Source organism: Schistocerca nitens, chromosome 8, assembly GCF_023898315.1.
Source record: "Schistocerca nitens isolate TAMUIC-IGC-003100 chromosome 8, iqSchNite1.1, whole genome shotgun sequence".
Classification (NCBI taxonomy): domain Eukaryota; kingdom Metazoa; phylum Arthropoda; class Insecta; order Orthoptera; family Acrididae; genus Schistocerca; species Schistocerca nitens.
The window spans coordinates 154,144,110-154,170,983 of record NC_064621.1 but is presented as its reverse complement, the minus strand read 5'-3'; the positions used below and the strand labels follow the sequence as shown (position 1 = coordinate 154,170,983).

Sequence of the window (26,874 nt, the reverse complement as noted above, 5' to 3'; positions counted from 1 at the left end):
TCAGGGTCAATTGCCACTTTTCGCACCATACAGATATCTTATCTAAATCATTTTGCAAGTCGTTTTGATCATCTGATGACTTTACAAGATGGTAAATGACAGCATCATCTGCAAACAATCTAAGACAGCTACTCAGATTGTCTCCCATGTTGTTAATATAGATCAGGAACAATAGAGGGCGTATAACACTTCCTTGGGGAACACCGGATATTACTTCTGTTTTACTCTATTACTACGAACTGTGAACTTTGACAGGAAACCACGAATCCAGTCACACAATTGAGGCAATACTCCGTAGGCACACAGTTTGATTAGAAGACCACTTGTGAAGAACAGTGTCAAAAGCCTTCTCGAAATCTAAAAATATGGAATCAATTTGACATCCCCTGTCGATAGCACTTATTACTTCAAGAGTATAAAAAGCTAGTTGTGTTTCACAAGAATGAAATTTTCTGAATCTGTGCTGACTATATGTCAATAAATTGTTTTCTTTGAGGCACTTTATAATGTTCGAATACAGTATATGTTCTAAAACCTTACCGTAAATCGACGTTAGTCAAATGCTTATCGTCACCAGCTAAAGAACACTTATGTTCCACGATACGAAAGCTATTGTGCCGAAGGTTGCAAATGCAAAATACATCTAGCCAACAGGAATATTTATTGCAAAATTAACTATCACGGACAAAAAACAGCCCTTCAAATTTATCTGTTCAACAGAGTATAGTCATGATGTTATTCCCTGATAGCACTTCTTGCTGGCATCACAAGCAGTCAGACTGTGGAAAGTCAGAAACCCAGACTGACAAAGCTATTCTGACAAGCACACGTAATGAAGATTTCTCTGGTCCCTTGTATGACACTGTCAACATTGTTATCCAGCCAGCAGTTGCCAATCGAGATGCACAGCTAAACTGCATAGCTTTTATCAATTACAAAAAGCTTGACAGGCTCATAAAAGAAATCTATATGGCAGCCACAATAATCCCTAGGGTATGTGGATAGGGGCAGCTGAATCAGTCCAGGATGGGTAGCTTAGTGCCACCAACAAAGAATCTTACTCCACTGTCACTACAGACAACATCAAACTGCCAACAGCAACAGGCCTAAGTATTTAACAAAGAACTTGAAAACAGGCTACTTGCAAATCAAGGTCGACAAGGTTGACTGGGGAAAGACTATCTTCGTAACTTCTGACTGCCTCTGATTTCTAAGTTATGCCATTTGGACTGTGGAACACTAACCACCTCTGAATGCATGATGGACAACCTGCTTCAATATCTTAAATGGATTATGTGCCTTTGCTATCTGGATGACTCATTTTTTCAATGACATTTAAAAAACATCCAAATTAACTGACAACTCTGTCTAAGTGTGTTCAATACAGCACCCACATATCAAAGGAAAGTAACATTCATATATATTTATGATAATTCTTTCAATAATATTTGATAATACTCCGTGAGAATGTTAATTTGATTCAAGCAGCTGATAGTTAATGTTTATATCACTGAAGACTGTGTTAATGGTTCTGTCAACAAAAACTAAAAAATTAACAATAACTTCTTAAACATATTTATTTCATGCTTGTTAGGTTACCGGGAATTACGCCAGATAATAGCGTAGAAATCGCACAATATTTCAGCGAGACAACTGCCCGCCATCTTCAGGTGCTACTGTCATGTCGCTGAGAAGCTCACCCATTTGTATGCTGGCTTTCTAGAACAGTGCAGGCGCCAGCAGGGCATAACATCATCGAAGACCAATTGTAGACAGCATCGAATACCAGAGCCCTCTGCTGGAGAAACTGGTTGCGGTCTGCGGAAGTGCGCCGCAGCGCAGGAAAATGCGTCCGGGAGCGACGGACCCCGTTCGCATGTGCGAGTCGTTGGCGATTTAAGCATCTGCGCTAAGGCTTCCCATCTGCGTTGCCTCGGTGCGGTTGCTAATCTGTGGCTGACGATTCCTTAGTGCCGCCAAGGCTGGCTCCCAGGCTTTGCTGAGGTGAAACCCTATGTCTCTGTTTATTAGGTCACTGCTTATACGTATTTCGACCGCCTCTTTGATGATGGAGTCTCAGTATGTGGAAGCATGCGAGAGGACTTTTGTTTCTTCATAATTCGTGCCATGTCCCGTGTCAAGGCAGTGTTCAGCAACCTCAGATTTCTCTGGCTGACCCAACCTCGTGTGACATTTATGTTCATCACTTCTGTCTTTGACCGTACGACACGTCTGGCCAATATAAGACTCCCCACATTGGCACAGGATTTTATATATTCCTGGTCTCCTCAGGCCGCGGTTGTCTTTAACAGAGCCCAGCATTGATTGCACTCGTGCTGGAGGCCGCAAAACACATTTAACCTAGCATTTCTTGAAAATTATGCCCATCTTAAAAGACATGCCACCGACGTATTGGCCAGAAGTGTCGTACGGTCAAAGACAGATGGATGAACATAAACGTCACACGAGGTTCGGTCAGCCAGAGAAATATGCGGTTGCTGAACACTGCCTCGACACGGGACATGGCATGAATTATGAAGAAACAAAGATCCTCTCGCATGCTTCCACACACTGGGACTCCATCAAAGAGGCGGTCGAAATACGTATAAGCAGTGACCTAATAAACAGAGATATGGGGTTTCACCTCAGCAAAGCCTAGGAGCCAGCCTTGGCGGCACTAAGGAATCGTCCACCACAGATTAGCAACTGCACCGAGTCAATGCAGATGGGAAGCCTTAGCACAGATGCTTAAATCTGCGTGCCAACAACTCACGCACGCGAACGGGGTCCGTCGCTCCCGGCCGCATATTCCCGCGTTGCGGCGCGCTTTCGCAGACCGCGAACCGTTTCTCCAGCAGAGGGCTCTGGTATTCGACACTGTCTACAATTGGTCTTCGATGACGTTATGCCCCGCTGGCACCTGCGCTGTTCTAGAAAGCCAGCATATAAATTAGCGAGCTTCTCAGCGACGCGACAGTAGCACCTGAAGATGGCGGGCAGTTGTCTCGCTAAAATATTGTGCGGTTTCTACAATATTATCTGGCATAATTCCCGGGAACCTATCAAGCAGATGCAGTGCCGGGAAAGCCTCGAACAGCACATATTAATTTCATGATTATTTATCTTCACGTAGATCTTCACCTCTGGGAATATATGGGGACACCCACAACATATATGTACCAACTAATCTTAAAAAATTTAAAAAAGGTATAAAAATGTGAGTGCATTTAATATGGTGATTAAATAATAGCAAGGAAGGAACATTACTTTACCTTACATTTTCTCCGTATCTTTCAGTAATTGCATTCATAAAATTAGTATGTCAGTGCCTGTGCTCCTGGCCTGTCAGTATACAGTTAAAACCCAATGTGCTCTCCATCTAGTATTAACCGAACATGTGGGCAGATTCCATCCTGTTGGCTCAGATATCAACTTGAGAAGACGGAGGAAAAGTTAATATCAAATGAAACAATTGAGTAGCTTAATCCCTCCAAGTTGTGTAGAAATGGACTAACTGTCTCTTATCTTTGAGCATGATTATCTGGGCACTGAATAATGCTTTAATTATTTATTAGTCAACATTACATCAGACTGCATGTCTCCGCCTGAATCTGTCTAAGTACCTCTTTGTCGCTCATGAAATGAAAATCTTGGGGGCACATAAAGAACGGTGACAGAGTCCATCCTGATACAGAGAAAATAAGAGCAGTCACAGATTTTCCAACATCCCTGGTATATTTGTGAAGGGAGAATCTCTCTCTGAATGCACTCTTACTACCGTCGACTGATTAAACACCTCTGAACCAAGGCACATCCCTCGCAAGAAGTACCGCAGGGAGATGCCAAATTTTCCTGAAATGAGGTGCAACACAGGTCTTCCCCTATTAAGTAGGTGCTAAAACCTCCAGTCTTAGCACTGTATGAGAAGAATGCTATGACAGAACTTCAAACCAAGCTGACATTTCCGGGACGAGGCAGTTCTAATAAAAATTCACAGGAGGGAGTATTCGCCAAGTCTGATGAGAACAAACGAGATAATGTCTTGCTATTATTTGGGTCATGAACAAGTTCCAGCTGTATTTTTTTGGCAAACTACCGACCATTGCGATGACTGACCATTCTCTATGCTGGCCGACTAGCGTGAAAGAACCATCGGATCGAATGGTGAGATAGATGCAGGCTTTGGGAGTACGATGTCACAATGGTATAAAAAATGGACACAAACACAAGGACACATTGCCTTTCAAGGAATCTTGTGGCAGAACACAAAAGTGTGGATGAAATCTTAGCCATCGCTGCATTACATGACACTGATGTTTAATAAACAGAGGAAAGACCAGCATTTCTGAAAAGCATAGAAGCCTTGAAGAATGAGGAACCAGTCAAAGAAGTATTCCAATCAATAAACAGAACATTGTCTAAGAGGAACCATTACCCAATGGGGCAGAAATGATGCTCATCATCCTGTCTCATCCATGGCCAGCACAGTTTGTCATCTGGTCACCTAGGATTTCTGGAGACCCTAGACAATCAGATCCAAATATCACTGGGCAGGTCTCTAATGATCTGTCAGAAAATATGTGAGCCATTGTATAGAATGCCAACAAAGGAGGCATATGCTCCAACGCATCTGGTACCAATCCCACTTGCAACAGTGCCATTCCTTCAAACTGATATCGACCTTTTGGTGAGGTTCTTAAAGTTGGCAAATGGGAATCAATGGACAATAGTGTGCACTAACTAGTTCACTTCCACTATTCTGTCACCAAAGCTCCAGAAATTGTAAAAGTTCCTTACAGATGACATTATTTTGAAGCATGGAACAACCTGAGTGATGAAACTTCCTGGCAGATTAAAACTGTATGCCCGACCGAGACTCGAACTCGGGACCTTTGCCTTTCACGGGCAAGTGCTCTACCAACTGAGCTACCGAAGCACGACTCGTGCCCGGCCCTCACAGCTTTACTTCTGCCAGTATCTCGTCTCCTACCCTCCAGGAAGTTTCATATCAGCGCACACTCCGCTGCAGAGTGAAAATCTCATTCTGGGAACCTGAGTGATGATCTCTGATCATGGGAAAGTTTTCCAGTTGAGACTAGTATCTGAGGTAATTCCACATCGTGACATCACCCACAGGATAACAACTGTGTACCATCCACTTCACAAATTAAGTGCCTCAAAGAGTGCTTTAATAATCCATTAGTCGATATGCTCTTTTTATATATTGATGTCAAACAGAGATTGGGATACAATACTGCCAACTGTGATGTTCCCGGAAAACAATGCAAAGCTAGACATTTTTAGCTTCTCACTGTTCTTTCCACTCCACAGCTGCGAGGCTGAAATGACAAGGGTTCCACTGTTCTCATTTTGAACTGGACTATACTCAAGATGTCTACATGAATCACCTCATCACCAAGACAACAGAAACAAAGCAGCTAGCTTGCATACAGGCTCTGGATACTCAGAAGACAGACAGAGCATCGTAATGGCAAGCATTGGTCATTAATATACAGCCCGAAACATTATACAATTTTTTTACATCTGTTTCGAAAATGGCACTATTGGAAAAGTTACTGAAATGCTACTGTGGGTCGTATTGTATCCATCACTTGTCAGCTGTCACATATGAAGTCATGGATTGTCAGGAAGACAAAAGCACAGACACACAATCCATGCCTCCTTGTGAAGCCCTACTACAATGGAGAGGCACATCTGGCGATAGGAGGTTAAGGAAACTGACGACTCACTCGATAATCATGAAGCTTTGATGGGAGGGACTATTTCCAATCCTTGTCATAGTCAAGAGGATATTAACAACATGATCTGAATGTGAGAGTCCACTAGAACTGCCATACAGTGGACCATTTACAAGATCTAGATTTCCATTGCCAGATGCAATGAAAACTGCTGAAACAGTGGATCACTGCCCCCTCGGGAAACAAAGCACGCAGTGTGGCTTAGTTGTTAATGGCATGCTGTGGGTTGCCAGTTCAAACTCAATCACCAGAAATTCTTTGTTTCTGAGTATTCATCAGTTGTGAAGGGTTCCTGAAATATCTCTTGTTTGTAATATTTGTACATTCTCAAGCATTTGAAGTTTGTATAAATAGCTGTACTCACCTCCAGGATGTAAGTTCTTTTATGGCTGTACACTGGCATCAGTAACAAATGTACTTTTGGTTTTAAGTGTTGCACTTCACTGATAACTCTACCTTTGGTTATGGACTTGATTGTGGTTTCGATCTGACAATACTGTGTATACTTTCAGTCAGCACTGTCCTATAATATAATTTTTTGTGCAATGCAGCTAATGTCAAACAACGAAAGCATTGGTATGTTGATAGACACACACTCACACTCACTTCAAGCTTTTGCAACCCATGGTTGCTTCATCAGGAAAGAGGGAAGGAGAGAGAAAGAAAAGGATATGGGTTTTAAGGGAGAGGGTAAGGAGTCATTCCAATCTTGGGAGCGGAAAGACGTACCTTAGGGGGAAAAAAGGACAGGTATACAAACACGCACACGCACACACGCGCCCGCGCACACGCTCACGCATATCCGTCCCCCCTAAGGTAAGTCTTTCCACTCCCAGAATTGGAATGACTCCTTACCCTCTCCCTTAAAACCCATATCCTTTCGTCTTTCCCTCTCCTTCCCTCTTTCCTGATGAAACAACCGTGGGTTGCGAATGCTTGAATTTCGTGTGCGTGCATGTGTGTGTGTGTGTGTGTGTGTGTGTGTGTGTGTGTGTGTGTGTGTGTCTATCAACATACCAACACTTTCGTTTGGTAAGTTTCATCATCTTTGTTTTTAGATATATTTTTCCCATGTGGAATGTTTCACTGTTTTTAGTCAGAATACTTAAAAGTTGATAAATTCTCCACAAAAGCAATGTAAGGTACCTATGATTCTCCCTTGGCATACCAATACATTTACTCCCCAAAGATAATAGTGGATTATAATAAGTGTATTTTGTATGAATTCTGCAAATAAATTTCAGCATTTGAAACTGCACCTCATCGTCAAATACAAAAAAAGTTCCATGTAGACTGTTCCCTGCCAAAGCTTTAGGTCAATGGAAGACATCAGACAGGGAACTGAAAATCCACAGATTTTCGGAAACGAAGTAAAGGAGTGTCATATCAGACACTTCTACTCGATGATGGACCTCCCAATTTTCATGCAGAACATTTTACGTCGACAGTATACAGAATGCTGACTGAATTTTGCATATAATTGCATGAAATACTTAGTTTAAAGTATTACATCAAAATAGTGGATGACAACTGCAAAAAGAAGAGCAGTGGCTGTTTTCAAAGTACTTGCATTCATCCTAATACACATATATGTACATGAAAAAAAAAAAAAGTTAATGTACAAATAATCCCATACCTATTAGTGTGATTAGATTATTACTCACCATAATCTGTTGTTAATGTATGTTCACAGAATCTATTGGCCTTGAGAAAGCATTCGGGGAAAAAGAGAGAGAGAGAGAGAGAGAGAGAGAGAGAGAGAGAAATACTACACAAAACATTCAAGAAGCCATAAGGAAAAATACGAATGGACGACCAGCAAAGAAATACTTGGGTCAGAAAGGGTATTAGACACGGATGCAGTCCTCTGACAATGCTGTTGCATCTATAGAACCAACGACAGGTTAAAAGAAGCGTTCAGGGAAAGAATTAAAATTCAGCATGAAAGAATATCGATGACAAGAATTTGTTGCCAATGCTGCTGTTCTCAATGAAATTGAGGAAGAATTGCAAGAACGGAAATACGGAAGCGTCCGATCCCACCCGTCTGCTTTGACCCATGACGTCGCAAATATGGCGGAAACAAACACACACACACACACACACACACACACACACACACACACACACACTTTCCACAAGAAGCTTAATGACACTAACGGCACAAGCGCAGGAAATGGGGTGTTTTGGGTGGGGGGCAAACTAAATATAAACAAATTTAGATGCCTTGCGTAGCTACAACGTGTAAGTGAAGACAGCCATGCATGAATACCCACCCACCTCCCCAGGGGTCGTAACCCCTGCAACTCATAGAAGATAAAGATGCTTCAGTAGCTGATTAGTGTTTTTTGTCTTTTTTAAAAAATCTCACGGGATAGAACGAACAGATCAGGAAGATAAATATAATAAACTAAAACAGAAATTGGAGGAAACAGATAATTAAAATAAGTAGTAAGTGTTTTTAAATTAAAAAAAAAAAAATCTCACGAGATAGAACGAACAGATCAGAAAAGTAAATAAAGTAAAACAGAACTGGAGACAGCCATACTCAAACCAAACTCCGTGCCGTCATGACGTCACATACGACGACACCCTTACGTCACGGGTCAAAGCCGACGCGTGGGAGGAGGAGGAGGAAATTAGTGTTTAACGTCCCGTCGACAACGAGGTCATTAGAGACGGAGCGCAAGCTCGGGTGAGGGAAGGATGGGGAAGGAAATCGGCCGTGCCCTTTCAAAGGAACCATCCCGGCATTTGCCTGAAGTGATTTAGGGAAATCATGAAAAACCTAAATCAGGATGGCTGGAGACGGGATTGAACCGTCGTCCTCCCGAATGCGAGTCCAGTGTGCTAACTACTGCCGACGCGTGGGATCGGATGCTTCTGTCGACCCGCAAGAACTGTAGAATGGAATGAACAACCTCATAAGCACATGTAACAGATGGATGAACTGCAGAACAACAAAAGTAATGAGTTTAGGAATAAACGTAACATCAAAATTGGGGACCACAAAGTAGACGAAGTGAAAGAATTTTGCTACCTTGTAGGCAAAATAACCCGTTATAGGTGATACAAAGATGGCAAAGAGCAGACTGTAACAAGCAAAGAGGACATTGCAGGTCAAAAGAAATCAATGGTAGTGTCCACCATAGACCCTAGTTTGAGGAGGAAAATTGGGAGAATGTACCTTTGGAGAAGAGAACTGTATGCAAGCTAATCATGGACTGTGAGGAAACTGGAAAGAAGAGAATAAAATGCCTGAGACTTCGTGCTATAGAGATGTTGGAAGTGAGGTGGGCTGATAAAATTAAAAACAAGGAGCTTCTTTGTGAAATTGACAAGGTGTGCAACCTGTGTAAAACACTGGCAAGAAGGAACAGGATGACAGAATAAGTTGTTTAAAACATCATTAACTTCCACGGTACTTGGGGGGAAGTGAGTGTACAAAGGGTAAACATTTTATCTGTATGGGAAGACAGAGATTGAAATACAGCTAACTAACAATTGCAGACACTGAGTGCAAGTGGTACTCTGAGATAAAGAGGTTGGCACAGGAGAGGAATTCATGGTGGGCTGCATCAACACACACACACACACACACACACACACACACACACACACACAGTTGCTGTATAACTCAACTCATTCCACACCCTTTAAGGCTTTCCTTTGTGATGAGATTTATGGAACACAAAGTGTAAAACAATGGAAAACCCGAGGAAATTTAATAGTAAAAATGTTAGCTGATAAGAATATTTCAAATGTCAAGACTACCACCACTAACACTGCCAAGTTTGTACATTTATCAAATACAGCTAAAAAGAATTCTGGAGAGTGGGAGTCTTGCATTTGCTTTAAGTCTCTCAACGTTTAGAATTCACCCTTCAGAAGAAAAGGAGAATGAAATCTTCACAAAATAATTCATAAAGAGATGAAAATGCCACAAGTCTATCTGTAGCTGCACATTATACAACTTGGTAACTGTTCTGCACCGAGTTGAACAACTTAAACCTTACCCAGTCCATTAAAATTTGTTATAAAGCTTTTCACATCTGTGGGAAGATGGGCTGGTCATTATTTCTCTTCTCGCTTTTAACTTTTTACTGGCCCTGCTTGAAAAGAACACAACACTAGAACATGAAAAAAGTATAGACACACATCCCCAGTGTGTGACATTGCTCCACACTGTCATGCTATAAGGTTATATGTCAGCAGGGAAAGCATCCAACAACAAAAACAACTTTTTAAGTCCAATAATAAGCAACAAGTTTGTCTGTGTGGTTGATTGCCTTTATAAAAATTTGGTTCCCTATGGCACACAACAGGGGCACTCATATCAGGGGGCAAGCAGGGGTTGCATCCCGCAAACTCCTCCAGTTCTCAGGGAAGAGAAAAAAAATAGTGTTATCAGGTGTTTTTCTTCTTGTCAACTCCTATTCCATAAAAGAATTCCTGTTATTGTAGCATGTGAAAGGTGGTGGTTAGAAATTACTAACTCACATCTGTACATTTAAAACTTAAAACATAAAACACCCCATACCCTCTTTTCTAGCCCCCCTACCCCTCACAAACTATCAACAGGCTCCGTTGGGATACAGTTATCTCCACCTCATTCTGTCACTTACTGAATATCTGTTTTCAGCTCAGTAGATGTTGATTTTTTTCATGTGATTCTTAACAAATACAGAATAATCTACTCAACAAGTGGGGAAAGGAAATCCAATTACACTATATCTTCAAAACTTTATTATTTTCACTGATATACTAAGCAGTAAAAGGAAACAAAAAAAAATTTGGAGTAGGCATTAAAATCCATGGAGAAGAAATAAAAACTTTGAGGTTCGCCGATGACATTTTAATTGTCAGAGACAGCAAAGGACTTGGAAGAGCAGTTGAATGGAATGGAATGGACAGTGTCTTGAAAGGAGGATATAAGATGAACATCAACAAAAGCAAAATGAGGATAATGGAATGTAGTCGAATTAAGTAGGGTGACGCTGAGGGAATTAGATTAGGAAATGAGACACTTAAAGTAGTAAAGGAGTTCTGCTATTTGGGGAGCAAAATAACTGATGATGGTCGAAGTAGAGAGGATATAAAATGTAGACTGTCAATGGCAAGGAAAGCGTTTCTGAAAAAGAGGAATTACTTAACATCGAGTATAGATTTAAGTGTCACGAAGTCGTTTCTGAAAGTATTTGTATGGAGTGTAGCCATGTATGGAAGTGAAACATGGACGATAAATAGTTTGAACAAGAGGAGAATAGAAGCTTTCGAAATGTGGTGCTACAGAAGAATGCTGAAGATTAGATGGGTAGATCACATAACTAATGAGGAGGTATTGAACAGAATTCGAGAGAAGAGAAATTTGTGCACAGCTTGACTAGAAGAAGGGACCAGCTTGCACAAGATAGGGTAGCATGGAGAGCTGCATCAAACCAGTCTCAGGATTGAAGACCACAACAACAACAGCATACTAACAAAAACAGAGAGAGGCATTATGAGTATCGTTTGTTATTAGTGTGTGTGTGTGTGTGTGTGTGTGTGTGTGTGCGCGCAGTCTATGGTGAAGAGAAAGTTTGTGACAACTGTAGAACACTACACAACCTGCATCTATTATTTTGCAATTATTTAAGTGTGCGAGTTCATCCCTTGATACAATGTGGCTTGAAATATCCAAGCTTCTTCCTGAGATGATAACACTGAAAAACAATTTCCTTAACACATTAGCATAATTATCATTGATTCGCAGACATGCAATGTTCTTTTTTATAAGTCAACTGAGTTCAACTGTCACAGAAGTACTTATGGCTGTTACCCAGATCCGCTGCATTCCTCAAATATGGTTAATGCCACACCTATCCAATAAAGGGACATCGTGTTAGTAGCCGTATCAGTTGACAATGATAATTGCTAGCATTTTCCTACAGCATGTTAATAATGTGAGTACCTCTCTTGCCAACCCGCACCCCCCCCCCCATTCTCTTCCAAAGAAAACTGACATGACAATAGAACAAACAATAAGAAAAATGATTGTTGTCGCCCAAGCCAAGCTTCATTCCTCATTGTTTCGTTTCTGTTTACCTTACACTTTCAGTTTGTACAATGCCGTAAGTGGCATTTGTCATTGTGTTTTAACTCTACACAAACAAATTAGATTTTCAGATTCTCTCCATTTTTCATTCACTTATATGAGTAAAGTTACTGAAGCACCAACACAGTTTTATAAGTATGAGAAGCCAAAGTGTAATCATTGTAACAGTTGCATGTAAATAAAATGAAAGCCAATGCTAAGTCATTCCTTGGCAACAACTAATGAGAGTTAGTTATATGTTTCATACTGACAGCCAAAAGGGCGTAATCTTAACGATAATACATGCAGACTGGCGCAGATGCAATGTTCAAGATACAATCACTATATAGAGACTGGTAAGACTTCAACACAAACTGCAGTTAATTAAAGTGTATATGCAATTTATTCGACATAATCCCGTAGGTATGTGTATCTTCACTGTTTTGTAAGAAGCTAAACGTGTCCAACGCATAACAAAATTATTGCGGAGAAAATTATTCTTCTATTAGCTTTGTTACTGTTCTAAAAACGTGTTTGAAGTTTCACTTCAAATGGTTCCTTATCCATCTGCACATTTTGTTTTCCTTTCACATGACTACAAAAACTATATTTACCTCTTCCTTTTGGTCCATTCTGGACTCTCGTTCGTGTGTTGTATATGGGTAGTCTGAAAACTCTGAAGTGAGCAAGCCGAATCCACAGGCAAAAATGCGCTTTGCTTGCGATTCCTGGGCGTATTTCTTGAAAGAAGGAAAACTTCAGCGTGAAATACTCTCAATCTGTGAAAATAATTTCATGAAAATTATGCAGTAGCTATCAGTGCTTATTACTTTGCATGAAAGCCGGTATGGACAGGTACAGCAACATTTACTTGCGTAATGGCAATAACATGTGAGTATGTAAATATCACTTTTCACGACACACCGCTAAATAATATATACCATTCATTTATCAGGGAATTCGCCAATATCCAGTATACGAATCTGAAGCCACTGCAGTTTAACACTTCAAAATATGGTTACAGATCTCAATAATTGCATCTCCTTACCTCACATCGCCAGTTATGCATTTGTTCCTTACACACCATTACTTGTCAAATCCCTGAGAACCCTTCTGTCTGCATTTACTTGGTGTGACACCTGGCGGCATAACTGTAAACCAAAACGATCATGAAACTAGTCAATGAATATTCTTTGCAATATTAAATTGCAGAAAAATTATAAATTTTGGTAGTTTTTAGATATAATGTTTCATAATTGTAATATAATAAGAACTATTTTAAATTATTGTTTCACTATAAGTCTCTCAATAGATTTCCGTCCGTCAGCTGGTCTGCCAGTTCAAACGATGAGGCAGAAATGGCGGAGCTAGTGGAAGGTGTTCAGTATGGTTTGTCATCGCAGGGAAATAATAGTGATAAGTCGTTGATATTTGTGAAACTCACGGATTCTGCGTATCGTGCTATTGAAAGCTATTTGAAGAATCAGGTGAGTAACTGTTACTGCCTTATTAAATGATTTTCTGAAACAGACCTCAAGAGATTTCGTCTGCAGACATTTATCGTCGCCATATTTTCACATCGTGTTGATTTCATAGGCAGCTTTCAATAAATTTTTTACTCGCTGTACCATAATTACATTGCTTGGAGGTTTTGATTCATAAACATATGTCAATATTTGTGTGAGGTCGTTTTCCTGAGGAACCGTCATTAGCTGACGCCACGTCAACAAGTAGGCATGAAAATTAGGTTGGCGATGTAAGTAAACTTGTTTTAACTGCCTTCCGACCATAACTCCACTGTCTACATTGTGTATAAACACGCAGTCGTTTAGAGAAAGTGATGTTATATAGTGACACTGGGCATCCTTCGTATGCAGTCGTCTTATATGTTGTATAAACATCTCTCTAACCTTGTTCATCCAAGCAATACAAACAACTCCCACTGATTCCATTAACATCATGAACGTTTTCCTCGTAGTAATGCTATATCGTTTACTGTATGTGAAATATTTACCCTGGTTTTTCACTATCTCCTTAGGACAATGCCATGTAAACTTTCCTATGTTGGACAGGTCAGAAAGGCTACAAGGATTCACCCTTATACTGCAGTTAGGTGTTACGTTTAGAAGCAGCCGTAAAAATCTTGGAGATTATCGTACTAGGCTCCTTTTCTACATTTTTTTTTTTAAATTCCCTATAAATGCCAGTTCATGTGTCACCTAGAAGTAAAGCCTAATAAAAGATAAACAGCATACCATCCTACGTGCAAAATTTAGTATGTAAAATTACGTCTCTGTATTCTGTTATGGAGAAGTATTAACTTTCTTATTGCAAAGAGGATATCTTGTAACACTGCTTCAATGTATCAGGTGTCTCACTATCAAAATATAACATGTATTGTGTGTATTGTACTGTTCACAGCAGTCTCTCTTCTATGTTATCTCATTTAATATAATTGTTGTTAGTGTTTATTTCAAACTTCCATGAACCATATGTTTCTACTTTATTCCTAGAAGTTGATTCAAACACAAATAACTTGTATTAGTGCATGGAATATGACTTCAGTCACTAACTTAACAGACAGTTTTTGATTATAGAATATCTATCAAACCAAGTTCTGAAGTTCCAGCTCAGTGAAGACACAGATGTATCCTTCTCATAAAGTTGCTAGATTCTCCACATATGTAGGTTATTCATTGCTATTAAAGCTAGTGTAAACAATTGAACATTGCCAGTAATGTGCATTTCCTCTTCAGATGACACATAAAGTTAATTTACTTGCTTCCTGGCAGGTAAAAATCCGTTTTCTGTTTTTCACTGCCTTGTAAGGCAATAATACATGGTCCCTTTCAGCATTAGTAAACTCTTTACATTTTATCACATGATGAAATGATTATATTCCTTGTGATGCTGTAGATAAAGATTTTATATGCAAGGAGCTTTCAGTTGGCATTCTATATATTACAGAACTTAGTACTGCAACAAAACAGGCATTACAGCAGCAGATTAGACAAGCTGTTCATTAAATGTGTCGAGGGTCTTTTTCTATAGTGTGTATCCTTTCCTACTCTACACATGCTATAATCAGGCTTAACTCTTCCTCTTTAATGCATTGTAAACTGTGAACCATTTCAAAACTTAATAAGACAAAGCATTGCTTTCTTAAAATATGTTTCATATACATCACTTCATTACCATTACAATTGTGCTATTGCAGTGTAAATTTGTGACTGACACCATATGCAACAAAAGATATGAAATGGTAACCATGTTTTGAAGGAAAACAAAAAGTGTTCTCTCAATGGTGTGTTCATTTTTGCAGCAATTGTGCTTCACCAATAGTGGTCAGTGATGAATGCTTGCAGAATTAACAGTGTAATGTATTTCATTTGAAGAGGAACTTACACTATGTGAATCTCTGTGACATTCTTTGTTGACCTCTCAAAAGTTCACCTAATGCGAAATAGTTTTGTTTGGCTGCACTTTGAGTATGTCAGCTAAACTTCTTTTATTGGAGTGTGTTGGAGGCTCAGAATGTTTTAACCATGTTTCTGGTACCCACATTTATTACATTCTGAACTAAAAATATTATGAAAAGGTTAGATTGCTAATCACCATGTAGCAGTGATGATGATTTGCAGGCAGGCACAATAAAAAGATTACTAAACACATAAGCACTTGGCCAGAAGGGCTACTTCTGAAATAGATGAACACTGTTTCTGGCTGCTGGGGCCAGACTCACAAAGCTGCATATTGACCAGAGGAGTCGGCAGCCAGAAACAGTCATCCTGTGTGTGTGTGTGTGTGTGTGTGTGTGTGTGTGTCAGAACAAGACCTTTCTGCAAGAAAGCTTACATGTTTAGTAGTCTTTTTGTGGTGCCTGTCTGACACAGTATCTGCACTAGCAATCTAACCTTTTCATAATTTTCTTTGTTCCATCCCGGATTTTCTGTTGCTTGATTCTGAAGCAACAGGTATAAAACATTCATGGTAGAGTTGAAAATGATAAACCTGATATGTTATCAATAATGTCAACTGTTAAATTATCTTCATGTCTCATATGCCTTTTGTCTGGCATCCTGTGTCAATAAATAATAATAATAATATGATTTGGTTGAATGGAAGAACTTTAAAAACTTTATCTGTTTCTGCTGTCTCATCATATTGTTCTAATGTTCCAAGTTGTTTTGTGTCCTACATACCTGCTTATTGGTTTGTAAGACTTCACCATATGTATCCTGAATAAAGTGACCATCACACACAAGACAGATTGTCAGTGCATGGGCCTATGTAAATGACACTTTCACAGTCTTGATTTTGTGATAAAAATGATAGATTTCATCACCAGTAGATTACAGAAAGAAAATTGCATTTTAATAAGACAGACAGCTGCCTGTCAAAATAGTGTTCATGTAAGTGAGAAGTGGTGCCAGGAAGTTAACATTTATTGCAGCAGCTCTTTACACTGTGTATTGGTGAAATGCATTGATTGCCAACTGATGCTCTGTCACATGGGTTTGTGATAGTGGTGAAATTTCTATGCTTTTCACATAATTTCTTTTGTTATTTGTGCTTGAACTTCCAAGCAGTTTTAACTTCTTACTCTGCATCTTCAATCTGAAGACCAGCCTTTGATGTCCCCCAAAGTGCAATATGGTATTTAGTGTTTGAAAAGTACAACTTTAGTTTGTGCAAATGGAAGCATAAATTAGTAAATCGAATATAGTGGCTAGTGGAAATTTTTATGAATGCAGGAGAGTGGGATTTCGAAATTTTATAAAATTTCCCATTTTCAGTGCGTAGACTAAAGAACCTAGGATATTTTCTCACCACTTGGCATAGTAAATGCACCATTTGCGTCGTCGGTTTTGTGCATAGGTTAGCACAACCACTGTGTTCTTGTAGCCTGTCGTCCCCCACAACCCCAAGCCTTAACGCCCGTGTGTTGAGTAAATTTCATGATTCCTTCCGCTCACCCTCTCTTGTTCGAAATTAAATTGGTGTTACCACTGTGCGAATGGATATACTAAAATACCTAACACGGCGGGGTCATTGTTTCCTGCTTATGTAATGCAGTGGACGTTGTTTCTTTTTGTGCGTTTTTCAATGCAGTATTATTGCGCTGCACAGAACTTGGGCATTATTTTAATCGAATTTATAATTTATTATTTTACTGGGAGACGTGTGTCGTACCTTATTTAATTAGACGCCAAGCGGTGGTGTCGAATGTTCACGAAGTAATAAGTTTGATTTTACAGTACGATCATTTTTGAAATAAAGACCTTAAGATAATACGGGTCTATAAATAGCTACGCTATCTTTGGCACCACTGCATTTTGGAATGTAGGAAAATCTATATTCTCTTGTCGCTTGGGAGTTGAAGCAAGGCCACATTTGTTCATATACTATGGCCTGAGATTAGATCAAAACCCATTTTACTTAAGTTGTAGAAAAAATCGTGACATCTTTCACAACTAGAGTAAATTGGTCTCTATGTATTTATTTATAACTAAAACAATCATGCCATTTTATCCTGAAAGGTGTAACGCGTGTATCATGGTACACGTAAATCTTTCGTTAAATATGACGTAATATTAGATACGTCTACTTCTGCACGTGCGTTATAAGGCTTATGGTGTACTTCGTTTGAAGTAAATACCGGCATAATTCACCAATGAGTGGAGATGGAACTGCACGTTTGCAGCTGTATTCATACTCAGCCGCTTGTGTTACAATAAATTAACACACGATATGGCGTGTTAATACAGCAAGCATCCTTTGGTGTTCGTACACGTAAGCACAGTTCAGTATCTGTTTATTTTTACTCGTGATATTTGCCCCCACACTGTGTAGGTCTGCCTCAACACTTTGCCTTATTTGTCTAAAACGTGGTTTTCCCCCTCGTTTTTATTATAAAACTGGAGAACATTTAGTTCTGTTTAGCGCCCTTAGTTACGTCACTCGAAAAGTATGCAGGCCTAAGTTATTAGACCATCTTTTGAGTAGAGACACGTCAGAAGTCCCTCCCACTTACTATAGAGTTGCACCAGTGAATGTTGTTAAGTATAATCTACGTTGCAATCATTGTAAAGTTAGCACGAACTCAGAATGTGCAGAATTTGACTGCCTATTAAGTGCTATATTGAAACTTGCAGTTTAGAAGGCCCAGAACTTTTAGAATCCAAAATAAGTGCTGCGCTATATTATATGATTATAGCTCCCATGTAGTTGACAAATATTCATCGAAAGATTGTTGAGACTTTGAGAGTGTTTGCAGAGAAGGGTAAAGATTTGTTTGAACTGTAATATTATTTTACATACTTGTGTAACATATTTGCAGTTAAGACATTTAAGAGAAATACTTTTAAGTGGGCAATAAAGGACAAAATTTATCCAATTTGGGATTAATATTCATGATTATAGTTATGCTCTAGAAATTCAGAATTGAATGAAGCCTGTTGGAGATTATACATCATCAAAATTATACACTACAGGTCTGGAGTAAGATTTCATATTTCTTAACTGGGAAATATTGATAAATGCGTGTTAGGAAAATATCTGAACCAGTTTAGTTTTGCTATTGATAATTGTACTGTTTGCCTCTTTTGCAGATATTTTTCAACAAAGCATTGAATAACTTAACAGCAAAAATCGAAAATAGGCCTTAAAATAACTATAAAAAAACTAAGTAACGTGTAATTTACGGATCAAAAAGCAAATAGTACAAATCGACATTGAGGTCATAGGACATGTTTTTGTAATTTGAGCAGTTAAAGATAACGATTGGGTCGACATCAGTAGGAATAATCATAAGAATAAAAATGGCTTGCCGTCATTTTGAATAACTAAACCTCGTTTTCTAATCAAATTCCCGATGTGGTTGAAGTGGAAAGTTTGGTCATTGTGTATTGTCAGTTGTGACTTTCTCAAACGTGTGAGTGTTACTTAAGTTGGCATTGGAGAGATGCTTGCTGGGCGAGACAGGAAAACTAATAAATGGATCTGGAAACAGATTGGAGTGGAAGTCGTAATGGTGACCATAATGAAAATGAAACGCGGACATGACTAGCGTATTCAACCTAGAAAGGTATTTGTTGGACTCTAAGAGCAAGGAAAGACCGAGCCGATAACCTAAATGAAGAGGTTAGATGACATTGGATACACAAAATACGCGGAAAAGTCAAGAGGAAGCCTTTATCTAGTGGTCAGTTGGATAACAACTATAATGAATATATTACAGAAACGGGAGAATTTGTTGAGTTCATGTTTATTTAGGAAACAAATTGTTACCCTAGTGAGAGTACAGTTTGTGTGTTGTCACTGATAACCCTTTTCATCGAAAAATTGTGTTTACAAAAGATCCTGGCCATTAGGTACCTGTCCCAACTCAGTAAATGCTCTAGACTGCTGCTGCTATAGCCCACTGCTGCATTAATTGCGTAATTGCAAAAAAATCCCCCAAATCAATCCAGTTGAAGTAGTTGGAAACAGATGCTGTTTGAAATGCAATGATAGTGATTATCTGAGTGGTTGCATTTAGCCAACAGTTTACTGTTGTGACGAATCTACTGTCATGGTATTTTCGTATTATGGAAAATTGTCGGAGCACTGATTATGACACAGGAAGGTAATCTATGTTGCTGTATTTGGGAATTTTGAGGCATTTAAACATGTTTACCAGGGGGAAATTTTTCAGTGATTAGATAATGCCTCTTGGAAGGATTCGAGATGTTCGCTGAATATTTTATGAATGTGAGAAGTAAAAGTTGTGTAAACTCTCTCTTCTGCAAGTTCGTGCTAAGTGCGGACACGTATGTGTTCTTTTTAAGGACGCGCACCGCTGAGGTAAGATGGGGGGGGGGGGGGGAGAATTGTAATTGATCAGCATAGACGCACATGAGCAAGAAACAGGTGAAGAAAGTAGCGATATCGCATGTAACATCAGCACCAAATCTGTTTGAAAATAGTGATACCATCCGTCTCGGAAATAATAATTACATGGCCATTACGAAAGTGGACAGTGCAATGGTTCCTTTGATAGTCGACAAGCAGACATCTGGAGGGTCATAAAAATTTTAAATACTTCGGAAGCATCTGTCATAAAGATAACATTCTAATCGAAGTGAAGATAACAGTTGGTGGCTAATAGAGCATGTTTTATTGTTGCACACACAAAGTAAAGGAAATCAGCCACACACAGCAGTACGATTAGAATTTACTTTAATTCCGGTCATTGATCTGAAACAAAATATCAACAGCTATTGATTTCCGTCCATAACGGCTATCTTCAAATCTGAATAAAAAAGATGTAGCATTACACTATTCCACTATCACTAAGCCAAAGTGGCATCGTCGTATGTTATGAACAGAGTTAGCTTAGCATCGTCGGGCAGTTTTAATAATGCAATGCAGGCGAGGCCGCAGTGCCGGGAGAAGAGTGTCAACGGCGTCGCTGTTAACAGAAAACTACGGTTAGATTCTACGAATCCCTTAATCACCAGAATAAAACATGAGTAAACAATGTAATAGAATGGAAACGTCTGAGAAATTAAAGTGATTCTGTTAAATGACAATGAATTGATAGATCAGTGCGAGCAGCCTGGTATTCTGAATCAAATGAAAGCAAGGAACTTAACTGGGCTATGTAAAAGATCTCTTGTGGCGAATAGAAGGCTCTAGACGACTGAGGCACCGATTAAGGAGAAAGGACAGCACTGACGAAAAACGTGAAGAGGCGAGACTATAATAAATGCATAATGGCAGCCACTGACCGTAAAGTAATGGAGAAGCAGAGAGCAAGTACATGGTCAGCTAAGTCTCTGAATTCTACTACATGATGACTTGATTGGGTGAATAACTATAGAATATCGTTATGTAGTGGCTACTTCGTAAATACGAGCAGTTTTCCAGTGAAATACTGGACAGGCTGTTTGTGTAGAATGGTAGAAATACTATGGAGTTCACAAGTGCTGTGCCGCCAGGTCTCATGCGCTGAGGTAAACGTTGACCTTGTGGCCTCGTGGGTTCATTGGAATCTCAGCAGTGACAGTCGTGTATCTACCGAGCGAAGGACTTGCATATATGGAAAACTGAAATGGAATGATGTGACGCAGTTACATAACAAGAGCACAGTGACAGGGATCTGCCGTGTGCAGAAGCACGCTTTCGTTAACATCGGAAATGATAGTGCTGAGCCATTATTTTTTGTGTCAGATAACGAACGTAGGAGATAAGTCTGCATCCGCCCGTGCTGACAGCGGTTGCTTATTTACTATCGGACAGTGGCACTGTGTCCATATTGCAGTGGAAGGGAACTTGTTAGCTATTGTGCATATAAAAATAAGCACCTGAGTTGCGAACGGCATTTAAGTTTCAAAAGTACTGATATAAGGCGTCACAAAATGAACATAAGCACTGTTTTGATGGGTTCTGGCGCTAAGGTGCAACCGTTTCGCCACGCTGCTGCTTTAATACGATAGGAAGGTTTAACAGCTACAATATGTGCCATAGAATTGTGGTGGACAGCGTACTAGTATTGGACAGAAGGTATGTCGTATAGGCGAAGATAGCAGCACGTTGCTAATCGCCTGGAGTACTACAGAGTGTCAAAAATAGGGTTAGTGCCAGCTGACATACGTAGTAGATAAGCGAAGCAGTTATAGTAGTCCAGCCGCCCCTACACACACAGAACCTAGAACCTGCTCTCTTATCGCATGATAGACGGGAAAAATCATTGCTTCTGTGCAACTCGGTTGTTATTGTATTTAGTCTGAAGACTAACTGGAAGCAGCTCTCCACACTAGTCAGTTATCCCTCAAAATTTTCCTACATTGTCAGATTAACAATTTATTACTTTCTTCGTGAGGTTTTTTCATTACTTTCTTGATTTATCAATGTGTATCCCATCAACTGATCCCTCCTTTTAGTCAAGTTGCATCATAAATTTTTTTTTCTACTGCAGTTACATTCAGTAGTCATTCATTACTTACACGGATTTACACCTCTAAATTTTTAGCGTTGTTCTGTAATCACATTTCATTAGCTTCTATTGTCGTCTTTACTGCTTATAGTCCACGTTTCACTTCCTACGAGGCTATACTCCACACAGATACCTTCAGAAAATACTTCCTAACATTGCAGTTTATATTCGATGTTAACAAATGCCTCTTATTTTAGAAACGGTATTCTTGCTACTGCCAGCCTGCATTTTATATTCCCTATACTTAGGCCGACGCCAGTTACTGTACTGCCCAAACTCCAAAACTCGTTAAACGACTTCATTCGAATACATGCATTGCCCGTATTTCAGTTATTAACTCTTTGACAATGTCCACTCTGTTCAACAGATGTTCCAAGCAAGCTCTTCGCCGTCTCTGGCAGAATGACAGTGTCATCGGCAGACCTTCAATTTTTATTTCTTATCTCTGTACTTTCATTCTCTTATTTTTTTAGTTTGCTTCGCCGCTTGCGCAGTGTTCAAAATGAATTACATGGTGAGGCTGCAATACTATTACCAGAGAGCGATCTACGGGACAGTTCTTGTTCGTTCGCTGCGTGTACACTGGCTTGAGAGAGAGCAATCCAACGTGAGAATTATTTCCGTATTAGTAAAACATGTTGAAAATGGAAAATAAGAAAAGGAAGAAGACTGATATTTGAATAACAGGTTCTGATTTATCACGAAGGCCAAATAAAAGAAAAACGTAGTGGGGAAAAAAGCAGATACCACAGTAATAGCCTCTGTGTAACAATTGGAGGCGCAGGCTTTACTCGAAATGTATAACTGGGCGTTATTCTAGAAGGGAGAAGACTTCTATCTTTAGCAGGGACATGCAAGAAGAAAGCTAGAATGTTTTCGTTTCCCTGTAACTACATACAGGATCCAATCAGATGTGGCCACAGCATGTGTTATTCAACGTGCAATAACCACTCACTGATGCCAGCACTAGCATTGGAGGGTATAGAGTAAAGCGCGTTTGAGGGACGCGAATAATAGTGCAGTCGTTGTCTGATACGGAAACTGAGCGATTTATCCGACGTCCAAAAGAGCGTGATCATTCGCTTTCCGGCCGAGGGGGGAAGCATTTGCCAAACTACAAATTTTGTTATACTGTTGGGATGCCGCCATGGTTAAAGTGTACGGTGGACGCCACAATAGCCCCATCCAAAACTGGTATCGAGGCAGCTGTGGTGTAACACGGTCCATAGATGATAGGGGTGATCGATGGCTGTGGATATGGGTACGGGCGAATAGACGTGCAACTATAGCAACAGTGTCTCCTCAACGAGCGTTCTGGGACTACGCAGCTGGAACCTTGTACATGCACCCATGCTGATTGCTGCTCATGGGCGACGAGGGCTATAATTTGCACGCCAAAATCGCAACTGGACGTCCACTGAGTGGCGACAGGCGACCTTTTCAAATGAAGCACATTTTATGCTCCATCAGTCAAATAGCCGTTGGTTTGTTTGGCCCTGCAACAATCGTCGTAAGGGTCCAGGCCGGAGAAGGGAGCGTTATGATCTGGGGAGTGTTTTCGTGGTATTCTTTGGGTGATCTCGTTGTTCTGGAAATGACAGTGGATCAACATAAGTATCCATCCATCCTTGGGACCGCGTCCACCCTACATGCAGTTAGCTCTTCCTCGGCTTAATGGCATCTACCAGCAAGATAATGCAACGTGTCACACAGCTCGCAGCGTTCGTGCGCGAAGATCACCAGGATGAATTTATCGTACTACCCTGGCCACCAAACTTCCCTGAATTAAACCCAGCCCAGAATCTGTGGGACCACCTCGATCGCGCTGTGCGTGCCAAGGATTTGCAACCGAGAAACCTAGCACATTGGGCCTCAGCACCAGAGTCGTCCAGGCTCTGCATCTCTGTCGGTACCTTCTAGAACTTCATATACTCTCTTCCTGCACATCTCGTAGAGCTCGTCACTGTAAAATATGGTAATCATGCTTTCGACAGGTGGACACATTGTGACAGGAAAGTGTAGAAACGGAAGCTGTGTTCCATTGGCCTTCGATGCATCTACACGAAACTTAGATATACTGTGCTAGCGGGATAAGAGGCAATGCAGCTATTTCTTTCGCGAAAACAGTAAGGTGTCCACATCATTGCAGAGCACACGATAAATGAATGTTTCATACGTTGTGTGTGGTCACGTAAGTACACCCTGCATATGGGCGAAATGTTAAGAAAGGACAGATTAGTGGGCGTACAGTGGCTGACCATAGCTACTGGAATCTGTCCAATCAAGGTTCTGTGAGGTTCCCTATTGTAGTGTACGGAGATTACGTAGTGGCGATAACGATCTGTTTTGCATCAGCAAGGAAAGGTACGGCAGACAAAAATAATTTCATATATAATAAATGTTCTCTGAAGTAATGGCCAAACGAAGATTAACCTTTTTTGGACATCTCTACCGAATGGATGGAAATAGACTAACAAACCAAATACTCCTATATTTCTGGAAGAAGAAATCGACAATAACATGGATTACAGAAGTAAGAAGAGATCTTGAAAGAAACAACATCAAAGAATCAGAAATAGCAGAAAGAAACCGTTTTAAAAACAAAATACTAAATTTGGAAGGCTTTCAAAGCAAAAGAAATAAAAAATCGGGAACAACATGGACAGGAGAAAGGAAGAGACTTCATGGGGAAAAATGAGGGAATACTGGAAAAATAGGAAAGAACAACAAAGGAAGAAGAGGAACTGAAGTTGTTAACGTGATCCTAGTTGGTCAATACGATTGTAAAAAAAAATTACTCCTTATCGATTACCACATCTGTTAGGTGTGAAAGGGGAAAAATGTATAAAATCATGATAAATGCTGCTATACAGTAGCAATGTGCCTGATGTTAAGCAAGCGTGGACGTTGTGCTGTAGTTAAGACTAGGGTGTGGGAAATTGTTGCAACCTTAAGTGTGAAAGAGGCTACAGCATGGTGATAGCGACAGTAATCATAACCCTCCGTTGAAATAGACCGTAAACTAGTGTGATAGATAGGACTTCGGGCTTTTGACTGTTGTGTAGACACTATCGTTAGCAAGAGGAAATCAGAAGTGGATACAGGACATACTACAGGAAGTCTATTGATCCATTGAGGACGCAGGACAGTGCCTGGTGGGATATTTAGCAAAGGAATTCGCCAAACTGACGAGCAAATCGAGTAGTTTTTATTTTCGCTACCAGTATCAGCAATTAATTATGTCATCTTCAGGCCCCATATGACAGGTGCATATGGGGCCTGAAGATGGCATAATGAATTGCCGATACTAGTAGCAAAAATAAAAGAACTTCTAATTTACACGGCTGTTTGGCGACTTCATTTGCTAAATGTTACAGGAAGGCCACCTCATTATTTAGGAAATTACATTGTAACGAATAAGACGGCAAAAGTGTTGATAGGTTGTTTATGTAATAGATAAAAAGCTTTCTCTGACGATAAATCTTAATTCAGACTTAATGGCTACCACTTTGGTAAGGTTTGAGAGATTTGGAACGAAGTAAAAGGGTGCAAGTAGTCTTGTTTTCAAGAGTAACAGTTCTAAAAGAAATAGAAACTGAGAAAACAATGTTAATACCAAATTTATGATTTTCGGATGTTAAATTGGATGTAGATAGGGAAACCGTGCGAAAGGATCATTGTAACTTATAATTAACAGAATTGTAGTTACGCTATAGGAATGGCGTCATGTCAATATTTAGAATTAACTCTATGATCTCAAGACGAGTGTGAGCAATTTCAGGAGAAATAATTACTCAACCTCGACTGCAAATGCCTTTTCTTTTACTTGATGGCGCCTGCTCATGCGCTGCTTGTGCTAAACGCATGTTTTGCATTTTATCCATGGAGAAGAAATAAAAACTATTAGGTTCGCCGATGACATCGTAATTCTGTCAGACAGCAAAGGACTTCGAAGAGAAGCTGAATGGAATGGACAGTGTCTTGAAAGGAGGATATGAGATGAACATCAACAAAAGCAAAACGAGGATAATCGAATGTAGTCGAAATAAGTCGGATGATGCTGAGGAATTAGATTAGGAAATGAGTCACTTAGTAGTAAAGGACTTTTGCTATTTGGGGAGCAAAATAACAGATGATGGTCAAAGTAGAGAGGATACAAAGTGTAGACTGTCAATGGCAAGGAAAGCGTTTCTGAAGAAGTGAAATTTGTTAACATCGAGTATAGATTTAAGTGTCAGGAAGTCGTTTCTGAAAGTATTTGTATGGAACGTAACCACGTATGGAAATGAAACATGGACGGTAAATAATTTAGACAAGAAGAGAATAGAAGCTTTCGAAATGTGATGCTACAGAAAAATGCTGAAGATTAGATGGGTAGATCACATAACTAATGAGGTATTGAATAGAATTGGGGAGAAGAGTAGTTTGTGGCACAACTTGAGAAGAAGGGACCGGTTGGTAGGACATGTTCTGAGGCATCAGGGGATCACAAATTCAGCATTGGAGGGCAGCGTGGAGGGTGAAAATCGTAGAGGGAGTTAGGTTGCAGTAAGTATTGGGAGATGATGAAGCTTGCACAGGATAGAGTGGCATGGAGAGATGCATCAAACCAGTCTCAGGACTGAAAACAACATCATCATCAACAACAACACGTTATAGAGAAGACTCGTGGAGTTCCACAAGTTCCAGCTCACATACCTGTGTAATTTGTGTTTGTGTTGTTCAGGTGATGGTCAGCAGACCGGTACAACGCATTCGTCATTTACTTCAATCCCAAATAAGTTAATGTAATCCAGTATTACACGACGTTAACCCAGTCACTCAAAAAAAAAAAAAAAACAACTTTAACATGGGCTTGTTTGAAACCCCACAATCCGTAGCCGTGCTAAACGTGGTATGTCATTGCCTTTCTTTTAGATATGCGGAACCAGGTCACCACCTATGGAGGTGTCTACAGTTTAATATGCAATCTCATCCGTAGTGCCGTTCGGCAGTTTCCACAAACACAATAAAGAGAACCGGTTATGAAAGTCTGTGCAATGTTGGACAAAAAACTTAGGACC

General features: G+C 39.9%; 2 protein-coding genes and 1 non-coding gene across 4 annotated transcripts in view; 1 reads left to right on the top strand and 2 right to left on the bottom strand.

Moving 5' to 3' along the window:
* Window positions 1–12,976, bottom strand: part of LOC126198791 (uncharacterized) — an 82,399-nt gene extending 69,423 nt beyond the window's left edge. The window contains exons 1-2 of one of the 2 annotated variants that reach the window (XM_049935359.1): window positions 12,881–12,976; window positions 12,447–12,611 (exon numbers count right to left, since the gene is read on the bottom strand). In XM_049935359.1, coding sequence (XP_049791316.1) covers window positions 12,447–12,464 — 18 coding nt within the window. In that variant the 5' untranslated portion in view covers window positions 12,465–12,611; window positions 12,881–12,976. Of the gene's footprint in view, window positions 1–12,446; window positions 12,612–12,773 lie in introns of both variants that reach the window. The other variant, XM_049935361.1, reaches the window with a different exon arrangement.
* Window positions 4,863–4,937, bottom strand: Trnas-uga (transfer RNA serine (anticodon UGA)). Its single transcript has one exon. It is a non-coding gene; the product is annotated as a tRNA-Ser (tRNA).
* Window positions 12,977–13,189: 213 nt separating the features above from the next.
* The window catches only part of LOC126198681 (RNA polymerase II elongation factor Ell-like), a 306,283-nt gene continuing 292,598 nt past the window's right edge, over window positions 13,190–26,874 (top strand). Inside the window, exon 1 of the mRNA XM_049935177.1 lies at window positions 13,190–13,319. Within this exon, the coding sequence (XP_049791134.1) occupies window positions 13,191–13,319 (129 nt within the window). The 5' untranslated portion in view covers window position 13,190. The remainder of the gene's footprint in view (window positions 13,320–26,874) is intronic.